This window comes from Myotis lucifugus, unplaced genomic scaffold (genome assembly GCF_000147115.1).
Source record: "Myotis lucifugus unplaced genomic scaffold, Myoluc2.0 scaffold_196, whole genome shotgun sequence".
Lineage (NCBI taxonomy): Eukaryota > Metazoa > Chordata > Mammalia > Chiroptera > Vespertilionidae > Myotis > Myotis lucifugus.
This window is the reverse complement of record NW_005871244.1, coordinates 277,828-300,055: the sequence shown is the minus strand read 5'-3', so window position 1 is coordinate 300,055 and position 22,228 is coordinate 277,828. Positions and strand designations below refer to the sequence as shown.

Genomic DNA, 22,228 nt, shown 5'->3' with positions numbered 1-22,228 from the left:
AAATTTTCAGAAAGCTTTACACTAATTGGTAAAATGTTTAAATCATTTCCATTAAAATTGGCAAAAAGATAGGGATGCTCTCTATAATATCTATTAGCCAACGTTATTTTAAAGGTTCTATCTCAGCATTGTCCAATACAACTTTCCATAATGAAGAAAATGTTTTCTATTTAATGCTGTCCAATACAGTACCCACCATAACTGAAACCAAGGTTTGACTGCCTGACCTCATGAAAGCCTAACTCGTGAGACAGATGCTGGTAAAAAAGAAAGAGATTTATTCAAGTGCTGGAATCTTGGGAAGAGGGGGGATTCTTGTCTAAAGTCCATCTCCCCACCTTAGTGCAGGCAGAGGATTTTATAAGGAGCGGGAGGGGAAGCAGAACAAAGAAATCAAGGGAAGGGGACTTAAAAGTTCTCTATGTGCAGGCCAGCACAATCCATTCTGATAAGGGTCTCAAAACTGGTCAAGTGATGGTCTGGTGTTTGTCATCCTGGTTTTATGGTTGAAGGTCAGCAAATCTCCCAGAACTGAGATGGCTAAAGGTCAGAGTCTGCAGTTTCTGAAGTAAGTTCCTAGGATTCTTATACAAATATGCTGTTTATCTACAAGCTACATATTCAGAGTCAGCATTTACAGAAACCATGTCAAAAAGAACAGTGGGATGGGTAACAATTCACAATTATTACACCACTAGCCATACTCGGCTATTGGGCACTTGAAATGTGGCTAGGTGACTAAGAAACTGAATTTAAACTTTTTTAGTTTAAATAATTTTAAATTTAAATAACCACATAACTGCAAGCAATACTAATAAGGAATAAATCTCTTTTCTTTTTACCAAAATTGTCAGACATAACTTGAACTTGCTATAGCAAGAAAGTCTAACCTATTCCAGTGCTCTCTCCTCTATCAGACTAGCTGTTATATAGACTTAGTGTAAAAAAGCCACATAAACTTAGTAACTACTGTAAGGGATAGCTAATAGAAGGACAACAAAAATAGAAGGAGAAATAATCACATCAAATATTGGATAAAAGAGACAATATTATCTATAAATGATATGATTGTGCAATTAGAAAACCTGAGAGACTATACTAAGAAGCTACCAGAATTGGTAGGTAGTTTTGATAAGGAGCTATATACAAAATCTATATATATAAAAGGCTAATGTGCAAAGTGTCCCCTTGGGAGTTCGACCGGGAGACCCGGAGTTTGATCGTGTGCTGACCACCAGGGGGCAGCATGGAATGAAGGAATACCCCAGCCAGCAGCTGGAAGGCCCCGATCGGCCCTAATTGTCGGCCAGGCCTAGGGATCCTACCCATGCATGAATTTCGTGCACTGGGCCTCTAGTATATTTATAAAAATGGGTACTTTCATTTTAAGTAAGCAGATAGGATTAGCAAATATAAGTTTTAACAATGACAACAAAAATTTATAAATATCTAAGGATATATTTTATAAGAAGACTATAAAATACTAGAGGCCCGGTGCACAAAATTTGTGCAGGGGGGGGGGGGGCGATGGTCCCTCAGCCAGGCTTGCCCCCTCTTGCAGTCCGGGAGCACTTGGGGGATGGGGAGCGGACCTAAGCCAGCAATCAAACATCCTTAGTGTTGCCACGAAAGCGGGAGAGGCTCCCGCCACTGCCACTGTGCTCGCCAGCCGTGAGCCGGGCTCAGGGCTTCTGATTGAGCAGCATTCCCCCTGTGGGAGCTCACTGACCACCAGGGGACAGCTCCTGCGTGGTGGTCAGTGTGCGTCATAGTGACCAGTCGTTCAGTCATTTGGTCACTTAGGCTTTTATATATATAGACAATACAATTCAAGTCAAAATTGCAATACTTTTGTTGGGGGTTGCGGGGCCATTCATTTTGAAACTTGATAAAATAATTTTAAACTTCAAAGTTCCTGGAAAGATACATTTGCAAGAACAAAAATTCAGATTACAGAGACACAATAGAGTTCAGATGAAATGAAACATATTTGTGACCTTATATTACAGAAGTGGTATTTAATTCAGTGAATGCAAGGCAATGTGTTCCATAACGGGTCCTGGCTGATAATGAATTTGACCTAAGTCCTGCGACCATTACGAAATCCCCTTGCTCTTTGTGTTCCAGAAAATGGCTTACTGCAAAGAACCTCACTTCTGTGTATGACTTAGATAGGGCCCACAGATGTCCCTCTTGCTTACCTACAAGTTAGGATACAGACCCTCCAAATTCCAATTATTTGCCTCACAAACACTGATTAATTGGAACAAAATGCTTGTTTGCTTAACCTCAGTCAGGTTTGTCTCTTTCCTACAGGTTCCTGGGCTCTGCTTTCCCCCAAGCCTGAGCAAGCACAAAAAAATGTAAAAGGGGCCCCCTTCTCAGCTTTTCCTGAGTGAGCTGACGTGTCAGAACCCTCTGGTCACTCCCCTGCTTGTGCAGCCTCTCCACAGATTCTGCTTATCTCAGCTTGCCTTCTTCTTATCCTGGCAATCAAAGAAAGGCCCTTTTCCTGTTTGGTTATGAGATGCTTGCAGATTTCTGAGATGGGAGCTTTCTCCCTATTGCAACAGTCTTCCTTTCTAATGAGTCTCTTCATATCTACATCCGGATTTGTTTTTATTTGACACAACAAAAACAGAGCTTGACCTTGACCTCACGCCACATACCAGAGTAAATTCCAAGTAAATTAAAATTTCCAGCAAAAAAATGAAGACAATAAAACAGAAATAAATGTTAAGACTGTTTTTAGGGTGAAGGGGTTGAGAAGGACAGATTGGTAGTTACGAAATAGTTATAGAGATGTAAAGTACAGCAGAGGGAATGTAGTCAATAATATTTTAATAACTATGTATGGGGCCTGGTGGGGACTGGAAATATCGGGGGACCACTTTGTAAAGTATATGATTGCCTAATCACTATGCCATACACCTGAAACTAATATAAAATAATACTGAATGGAAGCTGTAATTGAAAAAAATTAATTTTTAAAAATAATAAAGTGAGATGCACACACACACAAATAAAATGAAATGCCCTTAATGGGCCACAGGTAAACTACGTGATATTTATTAAAATGAACTTTTATTGCATTCATCCTTAAAAAATGATTTCCTTTTTAGGACGACCTGGAATGGGGAAGGAACACCATGCAAGATAGGAGATACAGAAGCCAGAAAAGAAAGCTTAGACTTTTCTGATGAGAGGATACGTTTTTCTAATTACAGATCAAAGGACACATAAAATGCAAAGGACAAAAAGAGTTAGGGGGGAACTATTGCAATGCAGCAAAGGGTTAATAACCCTGATGTACAAAGAGAGTCTACAAATTTATAAGAAAAAGACAAATCACTCCAAAGAAAATTGGACAAAGGATTTGAAGACTGGCAGAAGTCAAAATCGAAATGGTCAACCAACAGAAAAACATCCTCAGTTGCACAAGTAGTTAGGGAAATGCAAATGAAAGCAGTTTGATGCTACTAGCCCTTAGACTGGCAAAGGGTAAAGAGAGCATGGACAGCCACTGCTGGAGATTTGCCTCCATGAATTCATATTTTGCTGGTGAGAGCAGGAAATGTTACAGTCTTTGGGGGAAGTGATTTGGCTGTATCAATTCAACAACAAAATAGCCTTACCTGCACTTAATAGTAAAAGTTCCAAAATACAGGAAGCACAAATTGGTTGGTGCTGTGAAAACCTGACTTATCAACAACACAGTAGGTCAGTGGTTGGCAAACTCATTAGCCAACAGAGCCAAATCTCAACAGTACAACGATTGAAATCTCTTTTGAGAGCCAAATTTTTTAAACTTAAACTATATAGGTAGGTACATTGTTATTAACTGAATTAGGGTGCTCTTAAGCTGGCCTTCGCTAAAAACGTCCTCAATCTGATTGAGGTACGTTCGCTGAGGTCGACCCCTTCCAACTCTCCCACCCACGCTCGTCTTGTATACTTGTTTCGTCTATCTCCTTTCCGAAAACCGACTTCTGCGCATGGGCCACGAAGTTTCAATCGCACTGTACGTGCGCGCCTGCACGTGGTATTTTGTGGAAGAGCCACACTCAAGGGGCCAAAGAGCCACATGTGGCTCGCGAGCTGCGGTTTGCTGACCACTGCAGTAGGAGAATCTCTCTCTTCACTCAGTAGCTCCTGGGGAAAGCAGAAGAAAATAATCCGGAAGGAGATACACATTTTAAAGGGCCCCAAACAAGCTTGTGAACCAATAAACACAGATGCTCGACACAACAACTGGAAAATTCAGTCTTTTCTTTTTAAAATATTTTTATTGTTGACTCTATTTTCCCCCATCATCCCCCATTTGCCTCCCTCCACCCTGCCCCCACCCCCCTAGGGCTTCACATTATTATCTGTGTCCATGGGTACACAGTCTTTTCAATCCAGAGATGACACATTTTTGAAAATTGGGCCCATGATCTTTTTTTTAACCTCATTTTTATTGTTGATACTATTACGGATGTCCCCATTTCTCTCTCTTTGCCCACCTGCACCCAGCCCCGGTCCCCCCTTCCCTTTTGCCATCACCACACTGTTGTCTGTGCTTATGGTTTATGCGTATATGTTCTTTGACTAACTCGTTCGCCTTCTTTCATCCAGCCCCTCCCTCCCCACACCCCTCTGACAGTTGACAGTCTGTCCCATGTATCCATGTCTCTGTACTTAAGCCTTAAGGCAAGTTTCAAGAAATTTCAAAGACAACATCATTCAGACAACATCGTCAAACTGCAGCGCAATGAGGCCAGCAGTCACGAACAGCCAATTAATTCACTTTGTGTTTGGGGAAACGGAAAATGGTGTGAGGAACTGTAAAATATTCTGCACTCCCTCTGAATTCTTCCTTTGAGTCATTAATTCTGAAAACAGGATGCTGCGGACTGAGGTGGCCCAAATCGTAAACTGCTCCTTCCGGCTGCGTTTGCACACCTGGCACTTGGTGCTTTTGTTTCCTTCCCCTACAAACTCCTCTGGCAGAGAAAAGTCCGCACGCTCCAGGGGACACTGCCCTGGGCTCTTCCCTCTGCCGCACCCGCTGAATAAAGTCCCCATTCCCTTGCCCTTCGGGTCTCAACGCATTTTGTTGTTGTTGTTAATCCTCACCGAAGGATATATTCTTTTCACTGATTTTTAGAGAGAGTGGAAGGGGGGGGGGGAGAGAGAGAGAGAGAGAGAGAGAGATTGGTTGCCTCACGCTGGCGCCCTGACGGGGCCCAGGGATGGAACCTGCAACCAGAATCCAACCCGCGACCCTTCCGTGGTGGCAACGCTCTAACCATTGAGCCAACCGGCCAGGGCTCAAAGCATTTTTGCAAGTCCGACAGTGGACTTCTACATAATGCATGGGTGAAAAGGAGAAGAAACTTATAAATGAGCACTTGAAATTGAACACTAACGAAAAGAAATCAAAACTTGGATCTTTAGTAGAACTTTAGCCTTCATGTTTATATAAGGAAACCAGAAAGGTCGATGAACCGGTTTTTAAACATGGGATGACATGCCCCAGGACAGGCGTCACCGGCCCCCAGGTACTCCTGGCACAGACACCGGGTGTCTGGCACTCCATCCCTTCAGCTCCCCGCCCAGAGTGGTTCACCTCCCGCTGCGGATGACTTCCGCTTCCTGGCCTAAATCTGACACGTACCCTCCCCCGGGGCAACGACCCAGGGTCCGGGGTCGGTGACAGCCGAGGATCGGGCGATGCCCTCAGCCGGCGGGTGGACCCAGGCGCCTTCAGGTGGGCACGCAGCGGCGCCCTGGGCTCTGTGCGCCAAATGGGGCTCTTTCAGTCCCTTGAGCAGGAGCGGGGCGGGGGCCAATCTCCCGGCTGCTCGGAGGACTGTTTGCAGCTGGGATGGAGGCGGGGGCCGGCCGCCCGGGGATACAGCTCAGTGCCAGCACCTGCGTGCTGGGAAGGCGCAGCGCCCGGCTGGGGACCACACAGGGGAGAAGTCCGGTTGGCACAGCCCGAGATCTGGCCCCGTGGGCTCCCGGGAAGTACCACGGGGGGGGGGGGGGCCCCGAATTAGGGGGGCCGGGGAAATAAGTGTTGGGGAACCCAGCCCCCCAGGCAGAAATGATTACTCTTCCAAGATGGCGACTCCCGGAGGGAGATTCCCAAGGGGACAGGCATGTTAGCTGCCTGACAAAAGTCACTGAAGCAAATTGGAGAGGCCCCCTCTACTCCCCCCGACACGCACACGCACGGAGAGGTCGCGAGGGCGCCGGGTGGCATTGCAGATCACTCCCCAGGCGACACCGAGCATGTGCAGGATGAGAGGCCCTCCAGTGCGCTTTCAACACTTAGGGCTCCTGGCCTGAGTGTAACAGGGGTGGCGACTAAGGGCCAGGAAAGCAGCCACGGAATTCTGTGGGTTTTATCACGTGGATTTGGTCCTGAGTGATGGTGCCCTGTAGGGTGAGTGAAGGGGCTTCCCTGAGGTCACTTAGGAGGCGTGCAGAGGAAGTGGGGGGACCTGCCTTTGAATTGGTTGGTCCTGTATCTTCGTTTTCTGTGTCATTAATTTCTGCCCTTGATTTCATTATTTCTTTTTTTAAAAATTCTTATTTTTAAACTCCTAATTGAATGCTTATCTCATCAATGTTCAATTATTACAATTCTATGATGTAATATAAGCATTAAGTTCATGATTTCCCCCAGGGAACACTTTAGCTCCATGTCCCAAGTTTTGATATGTAACATGTTCACTATGGTTCACTTCTAATGTTTTCTAATTTCTGCTGTGGTTTTCTCTCTGATGCCTTGTTACTTAGATATTTGATATCTCAAAAAGTTGAATTTTTAAAAAAATATACTTTATTGATTTTTTACAGAGAGAAAGGGAGAAGGATAGACAGTTAGAAACATCGATCAGCTGCCTCCTGCACACCTACTGGGGATGGTGCCCTTGACCAGAATCGAACCTGGGACCCTTCAGTCCGAAGGCCGACATTCTATCCACTGAGCCAAACCGGTTAGAGCAAAAAAAAGTTGACATTTTTTGTTATTGATTTCACAACTACAGAGAGAGACTGTCATCTGACTGATTATTAGGTGCAGGAATGGATGTTTTTAAGTTCAATACATACCACCAGATTACTTTCTAAAACTTGTAAAATTGGAACTCCCACCAGCAACCTATAAAACAGCTCATTACAAGATCCTCTCCCACACTGAATGTTAGTGCTTTTTAAATTTTCCTCATTCTCAGAGCCAAACACAATGATATCTAGCTTATTTTATTTCCTGCCAACTAGTGGTTGAACGTCTTTTCCTCTTTATTAGCCATTGAAATGTACATATTTTTTTAAATTTTTTCTATCCTTTGCTCTTTTATCATTTGGGTGGCTTGTCTTTCTTACTAATTTGTGGATATTTAACCTTGTGTCATTTCTTGTCATTATATTTCTTTTGTCTCTTTATATGTTTATTTTTATAAGGTGTGTTTATATATAATTAGAAGGAATAATAATCTGATTAAATATAAGATTTTATTCTTTACACGTTCTTAGTGTCTTTTCTTGCTTAGTGAGTTCTCCCCATTTCATGCTTAAACAAATATATGCCTTAAATTTAACATTTTTGTTTAAAAATTTTAAATAATATTTCTTATGTTTTATTATAATTCTAGGCTTGCTAAAATCCTATTGAAATTTTTATTTAAATGAGTCATTACATTTTAAATATGTTTTAGAGAGAGGAAGGGAGAGGGATAGAGAGATACAAACATCCATGAGGGAGAAACATCTATTGGCTGCCTCCTGCACGCTCCCTACTGGGGATAGAGCCCACAACCTGGGCATCTGCCCTGAATCGAACCATAACCTGATGGTTCATGGGTCAATGCTCAAACGCTGAGCCACACGGGCTGGGCTATGGTTTTAATTTTTTATTTTAAATATTTTTATTGATTTCAGACAGGAAGGGAGAGGGAGAGAGAGAGAGAAACATCAATGATGAGAGGGAATCGTTGATCGGCTGCCTCCTGCATGCCCCCTACTGGGGATCGAGCCTGAAACCCGGGCATGTGCCCTTGACTGAAATGGAACCTGGGACCCTTCAGTCCGCAGGAAGACACTCTATCCACCGAGCCAAATCGGCCAGGGCTATGGTTTTAATTTTTAAAGTTAAATTTTAATGCAACTGGAAGTTATTCTGGTGTGGGGTGTGAGATGGGATCAATGTTTGTGTTTTCCATTTGGATGGAAAATTTGCCAGCACCCATCATTCATGAATACCCCTTTCTAACTCAGTTAAATGCTCACTGGGCCATGAGACTTATTGGTGGGGACACTGAGGTGCTGAATGATTGATTCACCTGGGCTTGCCAGTCTTTGGGAGTCAGATTTCGGGGGCCTACAGGAGTCATTGACTTGCACCTGTGGACATCGGTAATTGCAGGACTGTGTGAATTGAGAAGTGATGGACCGGAAGGTCTATTGTTGAGGATTTTATGGGAGTCACTAATTCCATATACGGGCTGTGAGTTACAGGGTCCTCTAAGCAGTCAGGTTTGGCCCCCGAGGAGCCTTAAGCAGATCCATGGTTGCTTTTCTATGGAAACCAGTTGATGGCACCTTTGGGACACACTTTTGTCAGTGTCAGTTGATGATGCAGGAGCCTGTGCAGACATGCTGGTTTTCAAAGCCCAGATGGGAATTGGAGGGAGGGGGGCAGGCAATGAGTTTACATTTTCATCTTTGGCATAAGAGGGTGGGCTCTACATGTTGCTCATAATGTACATTGAATTATACAGAAGATTGGTGTATGCACATGTGACATGGTCACCTCTCAGCTGAAGCACTGTGAAGGCAGCAGGAAACAGAACTAATATTTATTGTGACTGTGCCTTGTATAAAATACCTTACAGCACAGTAGTTAAGAAAATGCACTTCGGAGCCAGGTATACCTGAGTTTATGTCCTTCCCCCTAATCTGAGTGATCTTGGAGCTAATTTCTTAGTATCTCTGAATGGCTCTACCTCATGGTAAATGGTAATCTATATAATAAAAGCCTAAACGATCGTTATGGCGGAATGACCAGAATGACCAGTTGCTATGATGTGCACTGACCACCAGGGGGCAGACGCTCAACGTGGGAGCTGCCCCTGGTGGTCAGTGTGCTCCCACATGGGAAGCGCCGCTCAGCCAGAAGCCTGCCTCTGCAGCAGCGCTAAGAAACAGTGGGCTGGCCTAATTTCTTAGTATCTCTGAATGGCTCTACCTCATGGTAAATGGTAATCTATATAATAGTCGGGGGCATGTACCTGGGTTGCAGGCACATCCCTAGTAGGAGATGTGCAGGAGGCAGCTGATCGATGTTTCTCTCTCATCGATGTTTCTAACTCTCTATCTCTCTCCCTTCCTCTCTGTAAAAAATCAATAAAATATATTTTAAAAACTGCAGCAGCGCTAAGAAACAGCAGGCTGAGCAGTAAGGAGCAGTGAGCAGGCAGGCAGTAAGGAGTGAGGGGTCCTGGACTGCGAGAGGGCGCAGGCCAGGCTGAGGGACTCGCCCTCTCTCTCTCCCCCTCCCCCAGTGCATGAATTTCATGCACCAGGCCTCTAGTAATAATAATAATAGTCCACAGGATGAGTGTGAAAATTAAATGAGTTATCTAGTAAAATATGCCTGGCATGTTATAATAGCAATATTTAATTAATGGTGTGTGTTCTAGGTGCTAAGTGAAAGTGAGTACTTTTGAAGCCTCACTTCATTTAACTGTAACAACCATATAAGACAGGTATTTTTATCCTGTCTTAAAATGAAACTCAGGCAAAAGTGACTTCCCCAGAGTTGGAATTCAAACCCTCATTTATTTTACCACAAATCTCATGAGTTTTTCCCATATTCTACACTAATAGTGGGTGTTGGTTTTACTGAACTTTTCTCTTCCACAATGTCCAGCACAGTGAGCCATCCCTTGGTGCCCCCAGGAAGCATTTCTGGGGTGAATGCTGGTTTGACTAACCATGTGGACACTGTCTTTCCAGGTTTCTTGGAGTCTCCGTGGAGCTCCTGGACCAGAACCCACAGTGAAGGCTACAGGATCTTCCTTCTGGCCCCTGAAGCTCTGGTTGAGTCCACAGACCCTGCCTGTCCCTAGGCTCCTGGGAAGAGCAGAGTTGTCAGCAAGAGAGCCAGAAGGCTGAGGCCCGAGTAAACATGCCAGCCAACCAGAGCTCTCCCCAGGGGAATTGGTCCCAGGCTGCAGAAGAACATGGCAGGTTGTGTGAGGTGAGAAGGGAGCAGACTCCAGGGGCAGGAATTCATTCAGTAAAGAGATACTCCCGACCTGTCACCAGGACCTCAGGGCAGGGGCAGGTGGGTTACAGGGGCATCAGATTCCGGACTGGCTGCCCCTAAGACAGATCACTATCCTCCTGCTGTGTAAGCACCACGTGGCTCATGTCCCTCACCCAGAGGAGAATGTGATGTGTCTGATGGAGGAAAGGTGGGACAGGAGGGACAGCGCCATACTTGCAGGAGACAGGCAGTTCCCTGCAGGGTGTCTGCAGGCCCTAGCCAGGGAGACCTTACATCCTGGCTCCCAGCACAGACCCTTCACTCTCCACTGGCTCTTTGCAGATGCTCAGCCGATCCCCACTAGAGCCTCATTTTCCTCTGGTCTCTGAGGATTTGCTGATTTCTCCTCTATCCTGATCTAAGGCAGAAAAATCCCTTTTCTTTCAGTCGTAGGGTGACCACAGTCTCCAGGGCCTTTCTAGTTCTTTCTCCTTTCAAAGGTGAACAAAATGGCCTGAAAAGGGACGTGACTTGCCCGGGTGGCTGATATTGTAAATGACAAATACTGGACTGGAACCCAGTCTCCAGAGCGTGTCCTCCACCCTCGCCACACTGCAGCCCAGACCACGTATCCCACTAAAAGTTCCCCTGGAGATTCTATAAACAGGAGGACGATGACAGAGCCAGACCCTACCAGACAGCTCCCTCCTTCAGACTGTCCTGTGGACGCTGTCACCTATGGGATAGGCCAGCCGTGGGCAAACTACGGCCTGCGGGCCGGATCCGGCCCGTTTGAAATGAATAAAACCAAAAAAAAAAAAAAAAGACCGTACCCTTTTATGTAATGATGTTTACTTTGAATTTATATTAGTTCACACAAACACTCCATCCATGCTTTTGTTCCGGCCCTCCGGTCCAGTTTAAGAACCCATTGTGGCCCTCGAGTCAAAAAGTTTGCCCACTCCTGGGATAGGCTCATTGTCACAGAGGCTCAAGGTCATGTGGTAATTAGGATAATATTAAATTTTTAAAATTTATTTTTATTATTTCATAATTTGACAATAAAATGTTAGAAAATTCAGGTAAGCAACTACAAGAGAATAAAACATTACTTGTAAATTCAGCACTACCCCTAATTAGCCAGTGTTAACATATAGCTCTATTCCCTTCCAGCTGTTTTCCCCTTTATATGCGAATGAGTGCATGTGTGGGGGTATATGTGTGGGGCTGTGAGTGTGCATACATACCATACACATATACATTATATACCTCCAGTTTATATAGCATTTAGTTGCCTCCATATTAACTTGGCAGTTTAACATAATTTTCTAGGCAATAAGTCTTTTTCTTCATATACACATGGTGCATAGCATTATGTCTTTTGGATAAACTATGATTAACCAGTCTACTATATATGCATTTAAAGTGTTTCAGGGTTTCTGTTATGATTAAAACTGCTGTGGTGAAATTTCTACACTTAAATCTTTTTGCCCAAGTCACTAAGATTACATTTTGAGTCCTACTTTTTCAGCCCCACACTCTTTTTCCTCTACTTCTGGAATTCTGATGACATGAATGCCAGATCTTTGCTTATAGTCTCACAGGTCCCTGAGACCCTGCTTATTTTTTTCCAGTCAATTTTCCTTCTATTGTTCAGATTGGATTATTTTTATTTTCCTATTGTCAGGTTCCCTGATTCTTTACTTTGCCCTCTCTATTCTGCTATTGGGCTCATCCACTGAGTCTTTTAATTTTGGTTATTGTATTTTTTCAGTTCTAAAATTTCCATTCAGTTCTCTTTTATCTTTGTTTTTATTTTGTTAATCCTCACCCAAGGATATTTTCCCATTGATTTTTAAGGAGAGTGGAAGAGAGAGGGAAAGACAGACAGAAATATCGATGTGAGAGAAACACATTGATTGGTTGCCTCCTGCACAGGCCTCGACCAGGGCCCAGGCCTGGGAGGAGCCTGCAACAAGGTACGTGCCCTTGACAAGAATCAAACCCAGGCCCCTTCAGTCCACAGGCTGATGCTCTATCCACTGAGCCAAACCGGCTAAGGCCATTCAGTTCTCTTTTATATCTTATATTTTTTTGCTGAGACATTCTATTTTGGCATTTAAGTATATGGAAGCATTTTTATGATGGCTACTTTAAAAATCTTGTCAGCTAATTCTAACATGTGTCATCTCAGTGCTTGTGTCTGTTGATTGACTTCTCTTATTCAAGTTGAGATTTTTCTGCTTCTTCACATTGATGCCTGATTTTCAATTATGTCCTGGATACTTTGGGAAGTATGCAACTCTAGCTATTACTTAAATCTTGTGTTTAGCAGCCCCTTCTGACTCTCTTCTGCTACAAAAGGAGAATCTCCTCCTTAATGCCTGATGGAGGCAGAAGTTCAGATTTCCCACTAGGCCTCCCCTGACATCCCAGAAGGGAATGAGCACCTTGTTGCTGCTGGGCAAGGATGGACTATCAGGCTCTCCACCAGGTGGAGAGGCAGAAGGCACCTCCTTACTGGGGGACGGGGGGTGGAAATCCAAGATCCCCACTTAGCCTAACTTGACACTATGGAAAGGATGAAAGTCGAGGCTCCCCACTCAGCCTTTGCTGATGGGAATGGTGGTGGGGCCACAGTTTTTCTGTGATGCTTGGCTGGACTAGGGCAGTTATTATCGAAAAATTTCTCTCTTGCTACATTGCCCCATTTCCTGGGACTCTGACTAGAGAGAGCAGTATTTCTCGGGGCAGTTTTTGTGACGATTGGCATTCTGGGCTGCCAGTTACCACAGCACTTAGTCCAGTATATATGGGGCTAAAAGAAAATTCAGGAAAATCACTGCTGTGGCAGTCCTCAGGCTCTGAGGTTCCTAGCCAGTTTGCCTTGCCTCTCCAAATGACAGAGTGTTCTTATCTTTGTTTTACATATAATGCCCAGGGCTTTTAGCTGTACTTACCAAGTTGAAGCAAGGAAAAAACATGCCTATTCCATTTTGGTCCCATTGGTAAAATTTTTAAAAATATGTTTTTATTGATTTCAGAGAGGAAGGGAGAGGGAGAGACAGAAACATCAGTGATGAGAGAGAATCATGAATCAGCTGCCTCCTGCACGCCCCCCACAGGGGATCCGAGCCCATAAACCCAGGCATGTGCCCTTGACCAGAATCGAACCCAGAACCTTTCAGTCTGCAGACCAATGCTCTATCCACTGAGCCAAACCAGCTAGGGCCCATTGGTAATTTTTAAGTTAATTTTTTTGAACAGTTAATATATTAATTTGGTTCTCTTCCCAACACCCCAGGTCTCCCTAGCACAGAAAACCAGTCCCAATTAGTTTGTGTGTAGGTCTAGTGGGGTATATGCTTAGAGATGATGCAAAGAAAAACAACAAAGAAAATTTCCTTAACATTTTTCCATAAAGATGGTTGATACTGTTACTGTTATATTAAACACTGATTTTTTAAAATTTACTATTAATTTATACTTTTTTATCATGAAGATATTTGTCTATATTATCTTTTAAAGGCTTTATTGTTTGCCTTTGCCCCATACATTTCTTTCAAAAATATTTTTCATTGATTTCAGAGAGGAAGAGAGAGAAACATCAATGATGAGAGAGAATCATTGATCTGCTGCCTCCTGCACGCCCCCACACTGGGGATTTAGCCCACAACCCAGACATATGCCCTTGGCCAGAATTGAACTCAGGACCCTTCAGTCCACAGACCAATACTCTAACCACTGAGCCAAACCAGCTAGGGCCATGCATTTCTTCCAAATGCCCTGTAGCACCCTTTGTGTCCTATGTTGGTGTCTAAGTCTTTAATTTGTTCTATTTTATTCAACTCTATTGCCATTGCCTAGCACAGAATTGATCAGTAAATGTATTGTATCTAGTTCCTACATTAATTAGAGGACTTAAAGAGAATCTGTCTTGACCATCATTTTTGAAAAAAATGAATGACTTAATATTCGAATAAATGAATGCATGTAGCACACAATGAATGTCAAGCTACTTCAATAAGCTTTTTCTCTAACAAAATAAAATGCAAAACTAGGTACTGAGTGAAAATCCTACATGATAATTATGTTAAAAGTCATGAAAAACAAATTCCTATCTATCTTCCCTCTATCCCCTCCACCCCCATGCTGACCACGTTTTGAACAGGATTGTGTGGTTACAGGTCTCATTGTCATTCGAGGATGTGACTGTGGACTTCAGCAGAGACGAATGGCAGCACTTGGACCCTGCTCAGAGATGCCTGTACTGGGATGTGACACTGGAGAACTACAGCCACCTGCTCTCAGTGGGTAAGTACAGCCAACCTATGTGTCTGCCAGGGGCCTCAGTGAGAATATTTCCATTCTCAGCTGCTGAGTGCTCTGGGGCATCTCAAGTGTGCAATGATGTCATTTTTTATTTGTCTAGATTCTTCAGTCTGTTTTGAGCATTATTATTATTACTCTGTTCCCAGGGAAATGTGATTACTTTTCTGAAGAACAAATGGAAGTACCATTGAAAAGTCCCTGAAACCCGTTTAGCTGGACCCAATCTTTATCATGTCTATTAACAGGGTACCAAGTTCCCAAACCAGAGGTCATCTTCAAGTTGGAGCAAGGCGAGGGACCATGGACGTTGAAAGGGGAAATCCCATACCAGAGCTGTTCAGGTGAGTAAGTGTGATCCATACAGACGGGGGAACATGGAAGTAAATCTCACTTTTGTAGGAGAGGTTGATACCTTTCAAAGGCTGTGAAGATAAACTGTCTTGGAAATTCTAAACTTTTGGACTTGCTTGAGGGATAGTTGACAGAAGCGTCTCTGATACCTAAATGCCATCTCCATCTATGACCCTTTTTCTCTTGGCTTTTTTCTTTAAATATATTTTTATTGATTTCAGAGAGGAAGAGAGAGGGAGAGAGAGATAGAAACATCAGTGATGAGAGAGAATCATTGATCAGCTGCCTCCTACACATCCCCTACTGGGGATCGAGCCCACAACCCGGGCATGTGCACTTGACTGGAATCAAACCCGGGACTCTTCAGTCCGCAGGCCAATGCTGTATACACTGAGCCAAACTAGCTAGGGCTTCTCTTGGCTTTTTGACAAGAAAGCTGTCTCTAATTTTGTACCCGGGATCATATACATACCATGTTATTTTATCTAGAACCTTTTTATACTTCCTACTCCACCTCCACCCCCCTTATCTTAGATTCTGTCCTTGTACATTTAGGTATGTTTTTGGTAAGAGAACATTTGGTAAATTCCAGAAGTAGAAGAAGTAATTCCTAGAAGAAATGGGCTTAGGAAATGAGTTATTGAGGTAAAGAAAGGGCCATTTGGGGCTGGGGAGTGAAGAAGCTAATGAACACAGACACCAGGGGAGTGAGGGCATGAATGGGGGAGTGGGAGGGCAATAGGGGGATAAGGACACATATGTAATACCTTAATCAATAAAATAAAAAATTAACAACATAAACCGATGAACAAAAATGGATCTAGAGACAGAGAAGCATCGATCAGATGCTCAAACCTCAGAGGGAAGGCAGGGGAGGGTGGGGCTAAGGGGGAGAGATCAACCAAAGGACTTGTATGCATGCATATAAGCATAACCAATGGATACAGATACGGGGGGCGGTGAGGGCATGCATGAAGGTATGGGGGGACTATGGGGGGATAAGGACACATTTGTAATACCTTAATCAATAAAGGAAAAAAATTAAATTTTAAAAAAAAACACAAGAAGCTAATGGTAATGTGCCTAGGGCAGGGAGCGGGAGAGGGAAGGGAAAGAGAAAGGCACAGGTGTGCTCCCTGGAGGGGGAGCACCCATTCAGGTATTTTTAAATTTCTTCCCTTTTATTCCAATTCCCCATATCCATTACGTATGTCTCCTCCCATGGGCAACTGGTCTAATGTATTTGATCTTTGTGTTTGTATGGTATTCTCTTAAAGTCTAAAGTATGGGTTTGTGAGTATGTAGTTTTACACTGTGCTATGTGTCTTAATTGTATTCTTTTTTTTCACTTGTTTTCTCTTGTCTTTTTGATGATAACCATTCTAACAGGTGTGAGGTGATATCATTGTGGTTTTTATTTCCCTGATGATTAGTGGTGTTAAGAACCTTTTCATGGACCTGTTGTTCATCTGTATGTCTTCTTGAAAAACTTTCTATTCAGTTCCTTGGCCATTTTCAAATCAAGTTGGGTTTGGGGGTTAGTGTTTGTTGGTTTGTTTTTCTATTGCGTTATGTGAGTTCTTTGTATATTTTGGATATTAACCTTTTATCATATGTATGACTTGCAAATATTTTCTCTCGTTTCATAGGTTGCCCTACATTTTGTAGATTGTTTCTTTTGCTGTGCATTTTCTTCATGTCTAGTGCATTTATTGTCTTCCCTGAATCTGACTCGATTCTGTGCTCTGTTTGTTCAGATGATGCATTTTCACCCTGTGATCAGATTTCACTGTTCCATGAAATAACTCTTAATTACTTCAGCATATACAGCTCTTTCCTTTTTCTCCTCCTCCATCTCACAGGAACTTAGAGAAAAACACAAGATTTTAGACTTTGTGGTAACTGAGGCTTTCACCTGTTTTTAGAATGTTCCCAGAATTAAGACCCTGTTTCTGTTGTATAATTCAAGGTGTTATTGGGAGAGAGAAACTGGGGAAGTTGAACATAAAGAATTATTAGTGCCCTGGCCGGTGTTGCTAAGTGGTTATAGTGTTGACCCACTGATCAAAGGGTCCTAGGTTGGATTCCCAGTCAAGGGCACATACCTCAGTTGCAGGTTCATCCCTGCTCACAGTCAAAGTGTGTGCAGGAGGCAACCAATGGGTATGTCTCTCTCACATCTATATTTCTCACCCCCGCCCCTCCTTCCTCCCTCCTACTCTCTCTAAAAGTCAATGGAAAAATATCCTCAGAGAAAAAGAATTATTAGCTATAGTGGGGTTGGAGTAACAAGGGATGGTTAGTAAAAGTAAAGAGAACTCTAAAGAATAAAAGAATAGTGGGAATAAGGAACAGCCAGTACCTCTACTATTGTGACGGAGCACCCAAGCAAATGCCTCCCCTGCTTCCAAGGGATGCAATCCAGACTTCGTGGGGAGGCACTGCATGGTTCATGGCATGGCAGAAGAGTTGCTGTGGTGCCATGTTGACAGAACTTGCTAGAAATCTGCCTGCTGGGGTTCCAGAGAAAACTGACCACGGGGAAGCGCCTTTCTGGAGGTATTCCACTCCCAATCATCTGAGAGGGGGGGAAAGGTAAACCACTCGGTGCTGCAGGAGCTGGGTGCTGAAGTCACCCATTACAGACAGGAGCTGAGCTCCAGAGAAGCGTCCCACACTGCAAGGCCTGGTTGCTGAGGAAGCTGCATGTGCAGCAGAAGCCAGATGTTAGCAAAGCCACCCACGCTGCAGGAGCCTGGTGCTGGACAAGCTGCCCTTGTTGCAAGTGTGCTGAGTGAGCCCACTAGAACCAGGAAGCAAACCCCCTTCCTCCTGCAATGTCTCTCCATTACCCTCTAATGACCAAGCTCATCATTGTACCAGCTGGCAAAGGAAAAACACACTTAAAGAGACCCAGATCCATTTTTGTAGAGTGGACAAGAAAGCATAAATTTGAAGCTGAGAGGCAATAAATTGATAACTGGCGCCCTGGCCAGCTTGGCTCAGTGGATAGAGCGTCAGCCTGTGGACTGAAGGGTCCCAGGTTCGATTCCAGCCAAGGGCACATGCCTGGGTTGCGGGCTCAATCCCCAGTAGGGGGTGTGCAGGAGGCAGCCGATCAATGATTCTCTCTCATCATTGATGTTTCTCTCTCTCTCTCCTCCCTTCCTCTCTGAAATCAATAAAGAAATGTATTTTAAAAAATTGATAACTGGCACACTTAGTCTTTCATTTTCCGAAATGAAACATGGAGCTTATTTGGTAAATTTTAACTTACATTTATTGAATTTGGGGAGATAGAGGAGGATATTTTGCTGTCTTTCAGAAGGATTTTTCAAGTGTCTGCTAAGACCATAGAATATATTTGGAAAGGGAGGACAACTGCATGCACTGTTAATAATTTCATTCTTTGTGTACTAATTCTGTTATAACACAAAACTGTGCCACTTTGAGTATCAATGTGTATGGTACCATATTTCTTTATATATTCATAGCAGAAACAACCTCCCTAGAGGTGTGCTGAAATGAGAACTAATATCAAGGACAATCCATTTTGAATATACACAGAGGAATAAAACAAGTTTAATATAAATGTATATCCTCTCATATAAGAATTCTGAGGTGAAGGGGTTCATTTAACAAGACAATTCTAACCCTGACGCATCACTCAGGAACCATGTTCCAAATCATTGTTCTGCCATGCAGTGGTCGGCAAACTGCAGCTCGCGAGCCACATGCGGCTCTTTGGCCCCTTGAGTGTGGCTCTTCCACAAAATACCAACTTCTGCGCATGGGCCACAAAGTTTCAATCGCACTGTACATATGTGGCTCGCGAGCCGCAGTTTGCCGACCACTGTCCTAAGGCATTGTTGTCAGTTGTGTGGTTAATGTTGGGTCACTATTGTGTCCAGTGGGAAGGGAAAGGAGAAATAGAGATTTGCCCACTATCTTAAGATCTGACCTGCTCAGACCTTATCACTTCTGTTCATACTCCACTGGTGAGAACAAAGTGAAGCTGGTCAATATAATGCTAACCGATATTCTGTTCCTATAAAAGGAGCGGTAAATAGATTTTGGTGGATGGCTTGAAGTTTCTGCCATAGATGGCTTTCCCTCTCTTATTTTATACTTGTTAAAAGCATATATTCCGCCCAGCCTGGCGTGGCTCAGTGGTTGAGCATCGACCTATGAATCAGGAAGGAGGTCATAGTTAGATTCCTGGTCAGGGCACATGCCCGGGTTGTGGGGGCTCGATCCCCAGTGTGAGGCGTGCAGGAGGCAGCCTATCAATGATTCTCATCATTGATGTTTCTACCTCTCTCTCCCTTTCCCTTCCTCGCTGAAATGTATATGTGTGTGTGTGTGTGTGTGTGTGTGTATGTATATATGTGTGTATATATATATATATTCATTCATTCATTCATTCCTGGGACCAATGAAAACTTGCAGCTGGCTACAGAGTTGGAGCACAGATACCTATTTATTGTTTGTCTATGTCAAGATGGCTGGTGTTGTAAGAGTTTTTCCTATAGATATAAAGGAATGTATATCTATAAATTATAAATCCCATGAATGCAATAACAGTTTAATGTTGATGCTCATAATGGTTCAGAAAGAAAAAGCAAGAAGAAGCAGAGAGATTAGTAAGGTTTTAAAGCTGATATGTAATAAGAACATACAACCCAAAATATTTCTTGTATGTCAGGCTTCCTTTTAACAGACTTTAGTTTATTCTTCTGGTTTCTCTACTCACTATCCAGACCTCCTACTAGTGAATATGGATTCCCAGGTTTCAAATCCCATCTCTTTCACTTATTAAGCTATTTTATCTTCAGCAAGTTATAAACTTCTCTGTGCTTCTATTGTCTTATCTGTGAAACATGATCGATAATGATAGCTACCTCTTTAGAGTTCAGTGAGGATTAAATGAGCTGTTTTGAGTAAAGCACTTGGAACAGTGGTGCCCAGTTCACCACAAATATTAAATATAGTTTTGCATATAGTGAGTGTTCTAGAAGAATTTTATATCACTACATTATTACTATTTTCAATATTGTCATATGAACTTTGTGTTCATCCTATCTGAACTACACATACCTGCTATCCTCTGCTACTTGTTCTTTGAGTTATTTTCATTTTTTCTTTTTCTTTTTAGATAAGAATATTGGGAAAACCCAACAACAGAGAATTTCTGGAGAAGTTTCATTCCACTGTGAGAAATTTGGTCAAATCATAGAAGATGATTCATTGTGTTCCATTTTAGAAGAATTGTGGCAAGATAATGACCAGCTAGAGAGATTTCAGGAAAACCAAAATAACCCTGTAAGTCATGTGAAAGTATTCATTAAAGAGAGGGGCTATGAATGTAAAAATATTGAAAAAATAATTCATGTGAGTACCAAGCTTGTTCCTTCAATTAAAAGACTCCATAACTGTGACATATTTGGAAAGAGTTTGAAGAATACTTTAAACTTGCATAATCATAATAAAAGCAATGCAACATTGAATCTTGGCAAGATTTTTGGAAATGGCAACGATTTTGCCCATAGCTCTTCCTGTACTAAGAATGAGAATGCTAATAATACAGGAACAAATGCTTGTGAACATAATCAATGTGGAAAACATCTTGGCTACAAACAAGTTCTCATCCACCATCAAAAAATTCATACTGGGGGGAAACTTTATGTATGTACTGAGTATGTAAAGAACTTCACGCAGAAGTCAGATCTCTTTGAGCATCAGAAAATTCATGCTGGAGAAAAATCCCATGAATGCTACAACAGTGAGAAAGTCTTCACTCAGAAGCCCCAAATTGATGTAGCTCAGTGTGTTTATACAAGAGCAAAACCCTATATATGCACTGAATGTGGGAAGGCTTTTACTCTCAAGTCAAATCTCATTACACATCAGAAAATTCATACTGGGCAGAAACCCTACAAATGCAGTGAGTGTGGAAAGGCCTTTTTCCACAGATCATATCTCTTTAGACATATGAGAATTCATACAGGAGAAAAACCTTATGAATGCAGCGAATGTGGAAGAGGCTTCTCCCAGAATTCAGACCTCAATATGCATCAGAAAACTCATACTGGAGAGAAACTCTATGCATGCAGTGAGTGTGGAAAAGCCTTCACAAGAAAATCAGCACTCAGGATGCATCAAAGAATTCACACAGGAGAGAAACCCTATGTATGCACTGAATGTGGGAAGGCCTTCATCCAGAAATCACATTTCAATACACACCAGAGAATTCATACCGGAGAGAAGCCTTATGAATGCGGTGACTGTGGAAAATCATTCACTAAGAAGTCACAACTCCATGTGCATCGAAGAATTCACACAGGAGAGAAACCCTATATATGTGCAGAATGTGGAAAGGTCTTTACTCATAGGACAAATCTCACTACACATCAAAAAACTCATACTGGAGAGAAACCCTATACATGTGCTGAATGTGGGAAGGCTTTCAGTGATCAATCAAATCTCATTAAACACCAGAAAACTCATACTGGAGAGAAACCCTATAAATGCAATGGCTGTGGAAAAGCCTTCATATGGAAGTCACGCCTCACTATCCATCAGAAATCTCATATTGGAGAGAGACACTATGAATGCAATGAGTGCGGGAAAGCCTTTATCCAGAAATCAACACTAAGTGTGCATCAGAGAATCCATACAGGAGAGAAACCCTATGTTTGTCCTGACTGTGGGAAGGCTTTCATCCAGAAATCACACTTCATTGCCCATCATAGAATTCATACTGGAGAGAAGCCTTATGAATGCAGTGACTGTGGAAAATGCTTCACTAAGAAGTCACAACTCCGTGTGCATCAGAAAATTCACACAGGAGAGAAACCCAATATATGTGCTGACTGTGGAAAAGCATTCACTGACAGGTCAAATCTCATAACACACCAGAAAATCCATACTAGAGAGAAGCCCTATAAATGCAGTGACTGTGGAAAAACCTTCACCTGGAAGTCTCGCCTCACTATCCATCAGAAATCTCATACTGGAGAGAGACAATACGAATGCAGCAAGTGTGGGAAAGCTTTCATCCAGAAAGCAACACTAAATATGCATCAAATAATTCATACAGGAAAGAAACCCTATGCTTGTACAGAATGTCGGAAGGCCTTCACTAACAGATCAAATCTCATTAAACACCAGAAAACTCATAGTAGAGAAAAAGTCTATAAAGGCAGTGACTGAAAAAGCCTTCATCTGGGAATTATTCTCTCCCATCATTGATGTGTTTCTCTCTCTCTCCCCTTCTCCCTTCCT

The 22,228-nt window shown here is 42.9% G+C and overlaps 1 protein-coding gene and 1 non-coding gene across 3 annotated transcripts; both read left to right on the top strand.

Moving 5' to 3' along the window:
- Window positions 1-819: 819 nt before the first annotated feature.
- LOC111827639 lies at window positions 820-944 on the top strand. Its single transcript, XR_002831279.1, has one exon. It is a non-coding gene; the product is annotated as a small nucleolar RNA SNORA28 (small nucleolar RNA).
- A 4,687-nt stretch (window positions 945-5,631) lies between these two features.
- ZNF41 (zinc finger protein 41) lies at window positions 5,632-22,221 on the top strand. 2 transcript variants are annotated; one of them, XM_014462977.2, is made up of 5 exons: window positions 5,632-5,752; window positions 10,009-10,252; window positions 14,449-14,575; window positions 14,839-14,934; window positions 20,100-22,221. In XM_014462977.2, the coding sequence occupies exons 2-5, from the start codon at window positions 10,181-10,183 to the stop codon at window positions 22,154-22,156; spliced, it is 2,352 nt and encodes a 783-aa protein (XP_014318463.1). In that variant the 5' UTR covers window positions 5,632-5,752; window positions 10,009-10,180; the 3' UTR covers window positions 22,157-22,221. The 2 variants fall into 2 exon arrangements, with proteins under 2 accessions (XP_014318463.1, XP_023616677.1); XM_023760909.1 differs by lacking the exon at window positions 5,632-5,752 and adding an exon at window positions 7,028-7,194.
- The last annotated feature ends 7 nt before the right edge of the window (window positions 22,222-22,228 follow it).